Genomic DNA, 14,587 nt, shown 5'->3' with positions numbered 1-14,587 from the left:
GACATCCATTGTAAATCAGCAGGGCACACTTACTTCATTGACACATGTAGACTAAATTTGCCAAATCTCAGATACTGTTTTGGAGCTAAGACTGCAGTGGAAAAGTGTCCTTTCAAATGTGAATATCATTGGGTAATTAAAAATCTTGAGCTTCAACAAGAGCGAAGCATGACAGTGAGTGTTTTGTTGTTGTTGTTGTTGTTGTTGTTGTTGTTGTTGTTGTTGTTACTGCTATGATGCATCAGGGCTTCACCATTATTAGTATTGTCAGAGTCAGCTCTTTCTTCTCCAAGTTTTCTTCTGTTAATAGGGAGCTTTAGATTTTAGACGCGCGGACGTTCAAAGGGAAAAAAAAAACATGATCTGAGCGTGCGCAGAAGCGTGCGTCAACTTGACCCGCGCTACTGCGCACGCTCAGATCATGTTTTTTCCCCCTTTGAACGTCCGCGCGTCTACAATCTAAAGCTCCCTATTATAGAGATCTGTCAGTATCACTCTTGAGTTGACATGCCCACTAGACGAACTCTTCTCCCATCTGCCTCATTTCCTTGCACTGTAGTTCTCCAGGGCCGAGGAGCAGCTCTCCGGTGGACATGGACAGTGAGCCGTCGTCTCAGGAGGAGAGGGACGCCGCCGGAGCAGTCACATCCTCCCCGTCTCCCAGCCATGTCTCCAGTCCTAGCCAGGAGCAGAGTTTAGGGGAGAGTCAGAGAGTATCGGCGTATGGTAGGTTGACAATTTTGGCTGTTTGGAAGAAAGGAACCTCTGAGATGCCAACTGTTACCTTTTTTTGGCAGTATTGAGTACTATTTTTTTGCCCAAGGTACTGCAGCTTTCATGAAAAATACTGTTTTCCACCAAAGATACACTTTTCAGCAATCAGAATACTGCGTTGCTATTTACAAGGTTGACATCTCTGGAACCTAGAGATACCAATATTTCCCCCACTTCAATAGGGAAGCAGGTGTATGCAGGACTGCAAGGTTAGATATCCTATTGTCCATAGTAGATTAGCTATGACTCACAATCACTCTGTCAAATACTCAATGCTGTTGGGTGAATATTTTGCCCTTTTGTATTGTCTCATAATGTTTGGCAAATGCTAAGTATGAGAACAATATTTTATGTATGATTTCAGTAGTTTTATATGTGATGTGTGAGATCAATAGATCAGTATTTTTATGTCAATGGGCTTGGAAAGGGGAGTTAGTGAAGCAAATTTTCCTTTCAGTATGTGTGATGCACTTTACACATTTCTTGTAACAGATTCAATGTTAGAGAACAATGTACTTCACAGGATGACCAAAATTCATATTTAGGCAAGCAAAAGTGAGCTTGTGTTTGAAGGTGTTTGTGCTCAACTTCTATGGTGTGTTACAGCCTATGTCTGATACTTTATGTGACAGCAGAATAATCATGTCAAGAATGATACATTTCGTCTGTGTATTACATTGCCACGTTTTCCTTCCTCTTTGCCGACATATTTCCCTCCAGTTGTATCAAGTAGCTCTTCAGATCCAAAGCCCATGGACCAGGGAAGCGAGAGTTCATTGAACCCTTCAAGTGCAGCTGTTCAGGACCATTCGGGAGAGAAGTGAGTGAGACAGGTTCTCCCACCCCCACCCCACCCCAGTTTCCACACCATCATTCACATTGTTGAGAGGTGTATCCTGTATCAAGTGCTGAGAGTACTAACTCCCTGGATATGAAATGCACAATTGGAAGGGACTGCTTCCCTAACCACATACTGTAAAACAAGGAATTTTCGCGTGCATTTTAATTTCACGAATTTCGCGAGCGCCAAGATTCGCGAAATCAAAATGCACGCGAGAGTTCTTGTCTACACTATATGCATTGAATGCCAGTGGCAGTTCACGAAAATTTCATGCTGCAAAAAAGGCCGTCGGCTCCAATTCGCGAAAAATTCATGCCGCGAATATATCATGTTTTACAGTACTAGGCAGCTTCAGATCTGGGACGCTAATGCTATGACGCCCCTCCTCCAAGGCTGGTCATGTGCTCTCTTTTTTTGGAACAGTTGTCTTGCTCGTGCTCAGAACAAGAATTTTTTGCCTGATTGGTGGTCGTAGGATTAGTGTCACAGATACAAAGCTTCCTATTAGTACATGGGGGGATTTTACACCGCCCAAAGTGGCTGAGAGATTCCTAATGTTACTTCCAATTTGTATGGATAATGTTGTTTTCTACCCCAGTGATATATGCCAGCAATGCTGTGTGCTACATGTAAGTGTGATGTCTAAAAGGCAAGTAGTGTGTACATTAGAAAAGTACTTACTAAGCATTGGCAGTGGTCGTTTACATGGTACTTTAGAAGGTCAAGTTTCAGATACTCTAAGATTTCTTGTTGGTTTTTGAACATTTAAGATACCTCATTGCAATGTAGAGATTAGTTTCAAATTTAATATTGAAGCAGGGCTTGACACTCACTTTTTCCTGTGGTGTTCTGTCCACCCAAATCTTTTAATTTGACATTTTGATTTTGATGGCCTGAGAAGGAAATGTAGTGGCCCAAAATAAATACAAACACAACAATCAATTTTTAATCCTAAGTACCTGATATGACCTAAAGATAACCTTTCCAGAAACTTGGTGGCCCGACATTATTTTTTAGTGACCCTGGGCCAATGGGCCAATGTTAATGGTGAGCTCTATTGATGCCACGCCAGATTTTGATAATGTCCATTGTAAGTGAACTGAATTGCCTTTTGACTGTTATTTTACAACAGGAGTATGGTGGCAGAATCTTCATCTGATGTAGGAGATAGAATACAGGCTGATAGCAGCCCTCTTCAACCTGATGCCTCCTCTAGGGTAAATGACCAAATTGTGGACAATACTGTTAGCAGTTCAACAAATCCCAACCCGGAAGATTCGCAATCTCACAAAGGACCAGCCAGTGGCAGTGCACCTGTGAATAACCCTTCTAGTAACCCAGTGGTCAATGATGTAACGCATGGCACTGTAGAACAAAATGACATTAATGCAAGTAGTAATTGTCAAGTGACTGTGAACAATAGCCCAGCGCCTGCAAGTATACCTCCGCTGTCGAATTCAGCCACACCTTCAAGCCCTGGTGCCAGCTGCAGCATGAGTGCCGTAAACCCCAGTATTTGTGCGGAGCTACCCAACGAGAAATGCGCGGCGGGGAGCGTACGGATTAACACGAACCCCGGACAGTGTATACCTGCAGTCGGCTGCAGCGTGGTCGAGCCCGGCAGCTCGTCGACGCAGGAGGCGACGGCGAATCACAACGACGCGGGAGAGACGGGAAGCGCGGAGGTCGGGATCAACATCAAGCCCGACATGAAGATGGACCTGAGCGAGGAGGTGTCTTCGCCCACCTCCGTGGACGGGGAGGGCAGCCCAGAAGCTGCGGTCACAGTCTCCCCGGCCGATGCCCCATTCATCACTGCCAAGCTAGATGGCAGGACTTCCATGAACTCAGAGCTGGTCAACAATGATGAGAACTTGTCACCTGACGGAGGAGAGGCTAATGACAAAATCAAGTTAGTAATTCACATTATACCTGAAAAGAGTAGGTTATCTGTAAAGAGTTTGAAATATTAGACACAAACATGATCCCAGTGACACCAAGAAAATTCAACCCACTATTTTTTTGAAATAAAGTAGAAGCATTTGATAATCTTAGTGTTTATTAAAAAATTGTACCTTGTGAGCCTCAGGAAGATATAGACATAAAAAATATGGACATCTGGTCCTAAATTGCAGCACATGTTCCTCAATTTCTCATAGAGTTGTGTTTAGACTTCAGCTGTTTTAAAGACAAAACTTTCAGTTCTCGTATGCCTGCAGAACTGTCGATTATTGTGCCAAATGTATATGTATCCATGAGAAATGTGTAAATGATGTTTTAATAACACAGTTAAATTTTGTAATGACGAAAATGTGAAATATTAGCCAAAAAGTTTGACCGAGTCCACAATTTCAGCTTACCCGATGATGGTTGCTACATAATTTTTCATAATTGATTATAAATAATCAACAAATTGGACAACCGTGATATCCAATCAGTTTTCCGAGCTAGAGTGAATCGCATGCAAATTACGATTGCAAGCGCACAATCAATCATCATTTAACGTTCTATCTCCCCACAATACTGAACAGTGAGGGCCCTTCTGAAAAAAAAAAAGAAAAAAAAAGTTGTGTACTGCGATCAACATCTTTGATATCATATTACTCCAGAAGAACTCATAATCCTGGCAAATGGCATCAGCCGGGTAATTTTCTTGATAGACCCTTATGATGTATTGCAAGCAAGATCCAAATAGTGGACAATCAATTTTGAGCCCTTCCGAGAATTATGTTTTGGCTGTAAGGAGGGCAGGGAGCTTGAAGAGACACATTTCCTTGAATTTTTTGTGCAGCAATCAAATCTGCTCACTGAAATCTCGTCATGTTCTAGAATTTCAAAATAACACGTTTGTTGAAATACCTGCAGTACCATATGTTGGGTAAGATTGAAGAATGGTGCTTTTCATGGTTCTAGCCTAAGCGTAAACCTTCTTTAATCCTTGTCTCATCTAACCCAGCTACATTGCCAAGTCGGAATTCATGAAGTCTGGGGCCAGCTCTCAATCTCCCAGCTCTCCAAGGCCAAATGGGCCATTAGGTCTCCAGGACCTCACACACAATAGGTACGTCTAGCCACAGGCGTCCTTCACCCACCAGCTTTCAGTTTCATTCAGTAGCTGCATTTATGTAGAGAGAACTAATATGAAACTTCAGTTTTGTTTCAATCCCAAATAATGATACTGCAGTGCTTCACACACACATGGCATTTCACAATCTTTCTGCTCTTAGATATTAATGTCATACAAAATATTAGGTAATGACACCAATTTAGACTAAAGGTGACTTCACTGAAAAAGATGAAGCGAAATATATTTTAGTTATGTACATCGTTTACATGAGCAAGGTTCAAACAGTGCCGAAACAAGTTCAGTTTTATATTGAGACTAAAAGACATTCTGCACTACGAGACCGGCAGATTATGAGTTACTGGTCATTTTATGCCTCTACCCTGAAGGATTCCAGAGCCATTATTTTTTCATGAAGTGCTGTATTGTCATATCCAAAATGGCAGAATTGTTTCTATCTTCAGATTTTTTTTTTCTGTTGTGTGTTTCCCTATGCAGTGCTGTGTCTAAATATATCATCAGGCAAATACTTCAACTGTTTCTGGCAGACATGTCTAAAATGCGATGGCTCATGCATTGGATGTCTAAAGGTTCTGAGTCTATTAAATAGTGTATTCACAAGAAAGAAATGGTCATGCTTGGTGGAGACACGTGGTTTTCCCTCTTTTCATCGACATTCACAATTTGATACAAAAACAATACGAATGACCACGTCCTGTGTTGTGTCAAGCTAATTTGTGTACTGTCCATGCTTAGTCTGCTGCTTTTCTTGACAATATCCATCCATGTGCTCTTTGTTTGTTGTGACAGGAATGAATCCATAGAGGGTAGTGATGTCATCCAAGTGACCGCCGTTACTCAGAATGGCCCTGTGTGACGCAACTCATCACCCACCTCCCCATCCCCACCCCCGTCACCACACTACCCACACACTGTGAATAGACCAGTCCATGCTGCCATGCGAAGGCTTTGACATCGGGCTCAGTCCATGATCCTGGAAAGGGGCTACTTGTTACCTGCGGCTGTGAGGGAGTGAGCTTGCCAAAAATAACAGAAGAAATTCATGAGTAGCTTCACGTAGAGCCACATATTTATGCATTGACGTTTAAAGTGATTCGTTTCTAATGGTATCCCTGTTTCTTGATGATATCGAAGTTCTTTTCAGGGAGATCTTTATATTTTGTACACGTAAGTGAGCCATTGGTGTGGTTTCAGCAGTATTGTCACCTATATGATGTTTCCTCATGACGTTTTTTCACAGAGTACCCGTTTGAAACACTAATGTGAGCTGCTCTTTAGGCTATTGATGATGTAACAAAGGAATCTTTCATCTGCAGCGTACATCTATGTGCTTGTATACCCAACTACCCAAAGTGGCCATTTTGTTTGTATATAAAACAATAAAGAGTAAGATTTATGCTTCACAGCTTTCCGTTCGTTATAACCTAAACTTGAAATACCTCAGTAACAGCAGCAGAAAACAAAAGCAGACAACTGCAAAAAGACAAGACAAAAGCAAAAAAAGAATTCCGTATCCTGTGAACAGTCTTAACTTCTGTGTTTGTTGCATTTGTAGAAGTGTGCCAACCAATTTGATAATAGTGCCAGCATCTAGTCCCATTGCCTCCTGTTGTGAAGATTCAGGTTTGAACAGAATTTTTACTTTTGAGCTCAAGGAGCAGTGGCTCCACATCTTGTGAGTGCCCTGACATTAACATTCCTGTGGAATGCATAGCTTGTAGTTTATACCGCAATTTCCTGGAACAGTGAGATTTCATGCTTAATGCAGTTCACTTACAATTAGGGCGGAACAATTATCTTTCTCCGCCTGTTCTGATCTCTCCAAGAAAACCAAGCTCTTGATGTTATTGACACCGATGTTATATTAAATTTGTGCAACAGTTTCAGATATTTTGTGCTTATGAAATGAAATTTTTATTATTATTTTTTTAAGGAGATGGGGGGGGGGGGGTGTTAGTTGTTGCATTTACAAAACTCATGAGGAAAATGTATCAGTGCCATTATGTGTATTAGAGCTGAATGTCATATTGCACTGTAGAAGTTTCTTCAAGATGACGATCATCAGAGTATGTGTTTGCTTGGTGATTAGCTTTTAGAAAAGGTTTGGGTCTTCTTCTGTGCAGGCATTTGTGTCTCAAAGCCAAACAAAAAAACATTTTCTGCTCTTCCATTCAGTCAAAGATGTTCACCAAAGCAGTAAAAGCAGTGTTGCACATTGAAATATATGTGGACTTTTTGTCTGAGGAGGCATTGCTGCTATACAAAGCATTGCCAGTCACTTAGATGGCCGACTTTTACCCCCCAAACACAGCAGCTTTGCTATAGCTAGGAGTAATGAGCAAGACAGGTTGACGAGTCGCTTTGATATTTGTGAGATACCCCCCATTCTGCCTCAACCTGAATTATTATACAGCATCCTCTGCTTGGATGTGCCCACTTAGATATTTGAAACTGGTTAGGTGTTAGACTTACTTCCTCATTGATGCCTTGTCATGTAGGTAAAGCATCCATGTATCCTGATAATCACTTTAGAGAGATGCCTGCCTTTCTGTCACTAACGCGAGTATCCTCTTTCGAACAGAAGTCACCTCGCCATGACCAAACTTTTCATTCCCTTTTTTTTACTATAAACAGTTTATCTGTAAACGAATATGTATCACGTAAGTGAAGAGTAACAGAAATTTGATACAGGAAACATTGACCAAGAATCCCTTTGTGGCTGCATTTTAGATACAAGCAAATTAATATGATGTAGGTAGGGGTGTATTTAATCTGTGAGGGATGTTTGTGTGGAAGATGTTATATGTTACCAAATCACAGCATCACTCTGTGTTTTGGTCCATTATGTAATGTGAAGAAACAACTTTCTTTCATCCACAAAAGTGGCTACTTTAACCATTTCTCTTTTTCTATAATGTAAAGTGCATCATGCCAAGTCAAAGCTATGAAAGGTTGGGATACTCTTGGATGGTGACCATGTGATTACTGTCATGCACCTTTCATGAAAGCATGCAGTCTGCCTTAAGCGCTGTTAGTTGTTATTGGTAGTTTTTGGAAGTAGTTTCTGGCAACGGGAATGTTCGATATTTTCATAAAGTCAGGTAGCCAACATTTTCTCCTGTTTGTTAAACTTTGAATTACCTATATTAGCACTGCAAAGATGCGTATCTCATAGATAAATGGCACACATTCCTCAGCACTGAAGCTGGTTTGTGTGTTAGATCGAAAAAAGACTCCGGCAGAGGGACTGTACGTTGTTCCGAGTTTTGATTCTAATTTCCGTTGCTTAACTCGGCAGGTGTAAGCACATACAGTGAAGGAGCTAGGTGACCAAGCTCAAGGTATGAATATCTCTGAGAGCCAGCCAGCTGAGTGTGCTGCTCGTGAGCATGCAAAGCTGGTAGGCAGTACAGAAAATTCTGCCTTCACTGGTATGAACCCTAAATCCCAGCCATGTCTTCTCTATGTAAGGTCTTTAATTAAGAAGTGACTTCATTTCTTGACACTGTACTAAGTGGCATAATGTAAACCTATTACTCATGTTGGTGCGATGCAATGTGTTTGGTGTGTATCTTATTTTTTTATAAGCAGCTGTGTTGGCACAATTGTGGGGCAAGAACCATCACAACTTGTGTGGACCTCTTCAAATTTTGTTAATATGCTTCTTGCGTTGAGCTAAGTCACTCTTCACTTTTCGAAGACAACCTGCGACATTTAACATAGCATATATTTTTAAAGTAAGAATCGCATTTATATTCCTGGTGTTGTTAGAACTGGGCGCTCTACTTGTTTCATGTAGTATCTACGACATAGGCACACACAAGTGCAGAATGCCTTTGTCCAGCATAAGCTGATACAAGTGAAAATATAGTTGTTCTGCATTGTGGCGGCATGCATATGTGACATTTTTGTTTCAGGAGCTGGTATTTCTTGGGGGTGTTGTGCAGTTTTTGTCTGTAGGGCAGAGGGGCAGTATGTTCGATGTGCCGTGGTATCACCCCCACCCCACCCCCCCCCCCCCCCCCCCCCCCCCCCACCACCACCACCACCACCACCACCACCACCCAAAGAACAAATAAGGGGAAATGGGCCAAATTGTTCATCTTACCACAGCCTATCAAGCAAAATGAGAACAAGTGACAGGTGTTGCATATTGTATTAGTGTGGAGTTCCACAAAATGAGTGCCCATGTTCCATGTTTGGGGTCATTACCAGCAAGATAGTGCACTCTCATTGCCTCCTGTATTGTGGCAAATTTCCTCTTTTATTCCCCCTTCACCACAAGAAGGTTCCTGACTTAATAATAGAACTGATGAATTATCAGAAATGTTTGTTTCCTCCTGAATAGTTGAGATGAGCATGCCTAATAGTGGACTGGTGGTGGCGTCCCGTCTATTTGTTGCTGGACATCGCATGTTAATGGGAAGGATCACTGTAGGGGCAAACAATGCAGAGAAGTAACCATGATCACAATCTTATGGCAGGGAAGTATTATATATATATTTAGTAACTACAGAAGAAAATATGCATTCTGCATGACAGATGGAATATTTTTGTGTCATTAGATAATATGCCACATTGTACTTATGTGGTGCACTGAAAGAACCATATGTATATTTGTTATCGATGAAATTATAAATTACTTGTAAAATAACTTCTCTCTTTTTTTTTTTCAAAGACTGAATTGTTTTTCCATTTGATGTTTTCAGAGAAAAGAGGCAAATTTTATGTTCCGATTTCCCTTGGCAACCCATGAAGATAGTGTATTGGGACTTCAGCAAGCAAAGAATGATACTTTGTTTGTGTATGGTGTTGTGTGTTTTGGTAGTTATAGGTTCTTATAGTTCCTCTCCAATGTCCTTCCTCTTGGCTCAATAAAGGGAAATTATTCAAGTATAGAAACACCAATTCACTTCCAAAACCTTATTTTCATCTCTATGAAGGAGAGCCTACGGGGAGCTGCATCACTTGTAAATAAGAACCGTCTTCACATTGCAATGGGGTGATTTCGTTTGTCTAGTTGTTTGTTTTTATAAAAATCTGTGTGAGCAACGCAAGATGTGTGAGATGATCAAGTGTGCCATGTAATCTGAACCGATGAAGCGGACTCTCACTTTGTGCGTACAGCCGGTCATTGTCGCTTTGTTGATGATGAGTTTTCTCTCTTTCATTCATTTTCTTTTTTACATGTGAAGGCTGTGTGGCATCTTTTAAAATCGACGTAAAATGAGGTGATTATATTCAAGAGATGAAATACTGAGGATCCATGTATCTGGTTTAATAGTGCATGCCTTGTAGTGTTTTGTGCACAGAAGAGGCAGATTCATCAAACTGCACAAGAGAAGGGTACATGAAGTATCCACTCCTCTCACTCTGCCAGTGCCAGATTGACAAGTTTCTCTAACAATTGTTTTTTTTTTCTTTCTCAGTTTTTGGCAACGTGAAATATTTCTATTCTTTGTATTTAACTCAAACCAAGGTGTATTTAAACCGATCTTTCAAAATGATTTTGAGTGTGTACGGAGATTTCAACAAGATTTTGTCTTTTTTTTTTCCTCTATTTTTTTTTTAGCGAGTAGGAGGTATTTTTTTAATCGTTTCATTGCTGTCATTGTGTGGAAAGTCACTGAAACTTGTCTGGCCATAGCGACAGTGTGGATGGACAGGCAATCACATCTCCTTCCTCGTCTCTCCCGTACCTTGTGATCTATTTGTATGATATGCAGGACTCGGTAGAACAGATTTCACAGAGAGATGCGTTTATCTTGACTCAGATCTAGATCCTTACAATTTAAAACAAAAAAAGAGAAAAAAAAGATTCAAGATGGTAAATGCGAGATTTGTATATTATTCAAAGTAAACAGGAGATGTTGGTCAGCTGGAAGATCGGAGAATCATAGCGTAGCATAAATGTTGATAAAAACTTGTAACGAAGAAGGTTATAAATAATAAATATGTTATTTCCATCTTCCCACACAAAAACCATGTTTCATTTTGGGGTTTCTATGAGCAGTTGAGTGGTAGTCCTGTAAAATGTCTTTGTGCGGGTGCTTGAAAGGTAGATCTTGGAGAAAACTGTATGAATGGATGCCTGAGAGGCTGGACTATGATGCCCCTGTCTTCAAATAGGCACTGGCAGGGCTGCTTACGTAATGCTGTGGTGTTTGATACCCTGGGGTACCAAATAGAAGTGCGCCATTTGTTGAAAACTGCTTGGCGATGTGGTTCAATTCTCTGGTGCGTGTTCAACCTTCCAAGCACAATGTTGCATGTTTGTACACTGCAAGTTAGTTAGGTGTGTGATCAAACGTGTGTGTCTGTGGGTGACATGATTCTTGACAGAAGCCATGTGGTCAACTGATGCTGACTGTCTGAAAGTGTAAGGGAAGTAAAACTGGAATGAAGGGAAATTCCCAGATTCATCCTAGCTATCGTTTACATTACTATCAATACCAGCAACTGTGACAAAGATAGTATTTAGTGGGCAGTATAATAACCATTGCAAGGTCACAGAAATTCACTTTCATGTTGAGAACAGAAAGAAAGGGTAGAAGTTTAACACCGAGCTGATCAATTAGATCTGTTAATGTTTATCTATGACGACGATTCATACCTGAACCTGCCTTTCACTCTGGGTCTCCATCAAGAATAAATGAGTAAAAACTTCATGGATCATCAAACTCCTTCTGTTCACAACCTCAACTTAAAATTAGTACTTTTACTGGTGAAGCATAAATGTTATCCAAACTTTGTAAAATTCTCATACTGCAGTGCCACATTTCCACTTTTTAAAAGCCATGAGAAGTTATATACCAGGTGATAAAAATTGCTTATTTGCACAAAAGTCAGGTATCCCTGACAGATTCTGAAGAAGGACCTCTAAAAATGGCACCATTTCTGTATAGCCCAAAGAGATTTTACACCACTAGAGGGCATTGTCCAGTGTGCAGGATGACCATTTTGGGTTGTGGGTGCAGCCATTTGCACGATCCTGTACAGCTATTGAACAGAAGATGGCAGCACCCTGTTAAAATGCGCTTGACTCGATGTTTGACGTAGTTAGCCATGCGCTGCTTTATAGTTACGTCACAATGTTCAAGTAATCATAATGCTAAAATGGCATAATGTTGCAGTTGTTAGCTCACCTGAGCCAAAGGCTCAAGTGAGCTATTGCGATCGCCCTTCGTCCGGCGTCCGTCGTGCGTCGTGCGTCGTGCGTCGTCCGTCGTCCGTCGTCCGTCGTGCGTCGTGCGTAAACTTTTTACATTTTCATCTTCTTCTTGAAAACCCCAAGACCGATTTTCATCAAACTTGGCAGGTAGCATCCCTAGGGGGTTAGGAACTCAATTTGTTAAAATGGGCACTATGCCCCACCCAGGGGGCCCCCAGGGGGGCCCAAACCCCCCCAAAATTAAGGAATCTGTAAAAATCTTCTTCTCTAGAACCAGAAGTGATAGAGCTAAGTTAATACTATGAGTTAGTACATTGATGACTGTAGTTTCAAGTTTGTTCATGGCAGAATCAGGGGTGCCCCCCTTGGGACCCAGGGGAGGGGGTGGGGAAGGGTTCTAATGGGGCCTAAATTGTACATTTTCATCTTCTTCTTGAGAACCCCATGACCCATTTTCACCAAACTTGGCAGTTAGCATCCCTAGGGGGTTAGGAACTCAATTTGTTAAAATGGGCATCATGCCCCACCCAGGGGGCCCCCAGGGGGCCCAAACCCCCCAAAATTAAGGAATCCGCAAAAATCTTCTTCTCTAGAACCAGAAGTGATAGAGCTAAGTTAATACTATGAGTTAGTACATTGATGACTGTAGTTTCAAGTTTGTTCATGGCAGAATCAGGGGTGCCCCCCCCCCCCCCCTTGGGACCCAGGGGAGGGGATGAGGAGGGGTCCTAATGGGGCCTAAAGTGTACATTTTCATCTTCTTCTTGAGAACCCCATGACCCATTTTCACCAAACTTGGCAGTTAGCATCCCTAGGGGGTTAGGAACTCAATTTGTTAAAATGGGCATCATGCCCCACCCAGGGGGCCCCCAGGGGGCCCAAACCCCCCAAAATTAAGGAATCCGCAAAAATCTTCTTCTCTAGAACCAGAAGTGATAGAGCTAAGTTAATACTATGAGTTAGTACATTGATGACTGTAGTTTCAAGTTTGTTCATGGCAGAATCAGGGGTGCCCCCCCCCCCCCCCTTGGGACCCAGGGGAGGGGATGAGGAGGGGTCCTAATGGGGCCTAAAGTGTACATTTTTATCTTCTTCTTGAAAACCCCATGACCCATTTTCACCAAACTTGGCAGGTAGCATCCCTAGGGGGTTAGGATCTCAATTTGTTAAAATGGGCACCATGCCCAACCCAGGGGGCCCCCAGGGGTCCCAAACCCCCCAAATGAAGGAATCTTTATAAATCTTCTCTAGAATCAGAAGTTATAGAGCTGAGATAATATTATGAGTGAGTACATTAATGACTGTAGTTTCAAGTTTGTTCATAGGAGATCCAGGGGTGCCCCTCTTGGGTAGGGGGGGGGGGGTGGTTGGAAGGGTCCAAATGGGGGCCTGAATTGTACATTTTCATCTTCTTCCTGAAAACCTCATGATGGATTTTTGTCAAACTTGGCAGGTAGCATCCCTAGGGGGGTCAGGATCTCAATTTATCAAAATGGGCACCATGCCCCACCCAGGGGGCCCCAGGGGGCCCCAATCCCCCCAAATTAAGGAATCTTAAAAAAATTGGGCCCTTATTGTACATTTTCATCTTCTACTTGAGAATGCCTGGTCAAATTTTGGTAGAGCTGTGAATAATTTAGATTAGTGACTGCGTGAAAGGTGAACTTGCGATACTCAGGTGAGCGCTAGACCCGCGGGTCTCTTGTTTGATTTTATGATGTCTTTATTCAAAGTGAGTATGTTCGCCAACAAACATCGTGCTTAAACTATCTTTCAGTCTACACTCAAGTTCCATTGTTTATTTTGTGAATAACAAAAAGGTCTGGACTCTAGGAATGATCTAAACGATATGATATTATCACAGAAACCAAAATCTTAACAATCAAACACATTGCATTTCTGAAAAATAAAGGGCATTATGAAAAAAAACAAAAAACACTCCTGATAATAATGATATGACAAGGTATGACGTGAACGTAGACTAGAATCAATTCCCAGATCAGTACGTGCACTCCGTCTCATTTGTATGCATGCTTATGGCGAGTGCTTACTCTAGTACCCCTGTAAAATCTCTTAAGCTTGGCCCACGCATGATATTCTGTAGATTTTAATCGGATTTCAGATTTTTTTTTTCTCAAGTAACACGTTTTGCTATTTTCGTGTATAAAAATCACTTGAAAATTTTGATTTCCGATTTTTTCAAAAAACTTCAATATCATCCCTGGCTTGGCCTCACCTACGGTACTCTGGAAATACAGTAAACCTTTCACAAGTCAACTAATCGCATCAAAGCAGTAACAAAAACTTCATTTTGTCTTTTGCCATTTCATATGAAATTCTCTATGTAAATCAAGTCAACAATTTAAGGACGACAAGTTGCCAATATTGATGTAATTTCTTGGTCCCAAATGGAGAAATCGTATTCATTGCCCCACATAAGTCAACAGATAACTCTTTCAGACAGCAGGAGGAACTAGAGAAGCACTCTGAGAGCGCAGACCTCCGCCAAGCATGCAAATCATTTTTACCACTGATCTTGTTCTTCCACAGAGATATCAGTGATTTCCACCCATACGTACTTATAGCATATGTGCTGAAAGCCGCCCGATTTCCCAATATAGAAGCCTTTGTTACGTCATAAACCCTCAGCTGCACGGCGCGCTTCGCCCTAGCAGAAACTAGAGCATGCACTTTAGTCCGCGCATGCAAACCTCAA

At 41.6% G+C, this 14,587-nt stretch overlaps 1 protein-coding gene across 1 annotated transcript in view; it reads left to right on the top strand.

Annotated features, from left to right (window-relative positions):
* The window catches only part of LOC139715881 (serine/threonine-protein phosphatase 6 regulatory subunit 3-like), a 44,024-nt gene extending 36,820 nt beyond the window's left edge, over positions 1-7,204 (top strand). Inside the window, exons 19-23 of the mRNA XM_071627431.1 lie at positions 560-726; positions 1,495-1,594; positions 2,748-3,527; positions 4,572-4,676; positions 5,490-7,204. Of these exons, the coding sequence (XP_071483532.1) occupies positions 560-726; positions 1,495-1,594; positions 2,748-3,527; positions 4,572-4,676; positions 5,490-5,556 (1,219 nt within the window). The 3' untranslated portion in view covers positions 5,557-7,204. The remainder of the gene's footprint in view (positions 1-559; positions 727-1,494; positions 1,595-2,747; positions 3,528-4,571; positions 4,677-5,489) is intronic.
* Positions 7,205-14,587: the final 7,383 nt, after the last annotated feature.

The sequence above is a fragment of the Diadema antillarum genome, unplaced genomic scaffold, assembly GCF_040938485.1.
Source record: "Diadema antillarum isolate AM-2024a unplaced genomic scaffold, OU_Dant_1.0 scf00000057, whole genome shotgun sequence".
Classification (NCBI taxonomy): Eukaryota; Metazoa; Echinodermata; class Echinoidea; order Diadematoida; family Diadematidae; genus Diadema; species Diadema antillarum.
The sequence above is the reverse complement of the archived record's forward strand: the minus strand, read 5'-3'. Positions and strand labels throughout refer to the sequence as shown.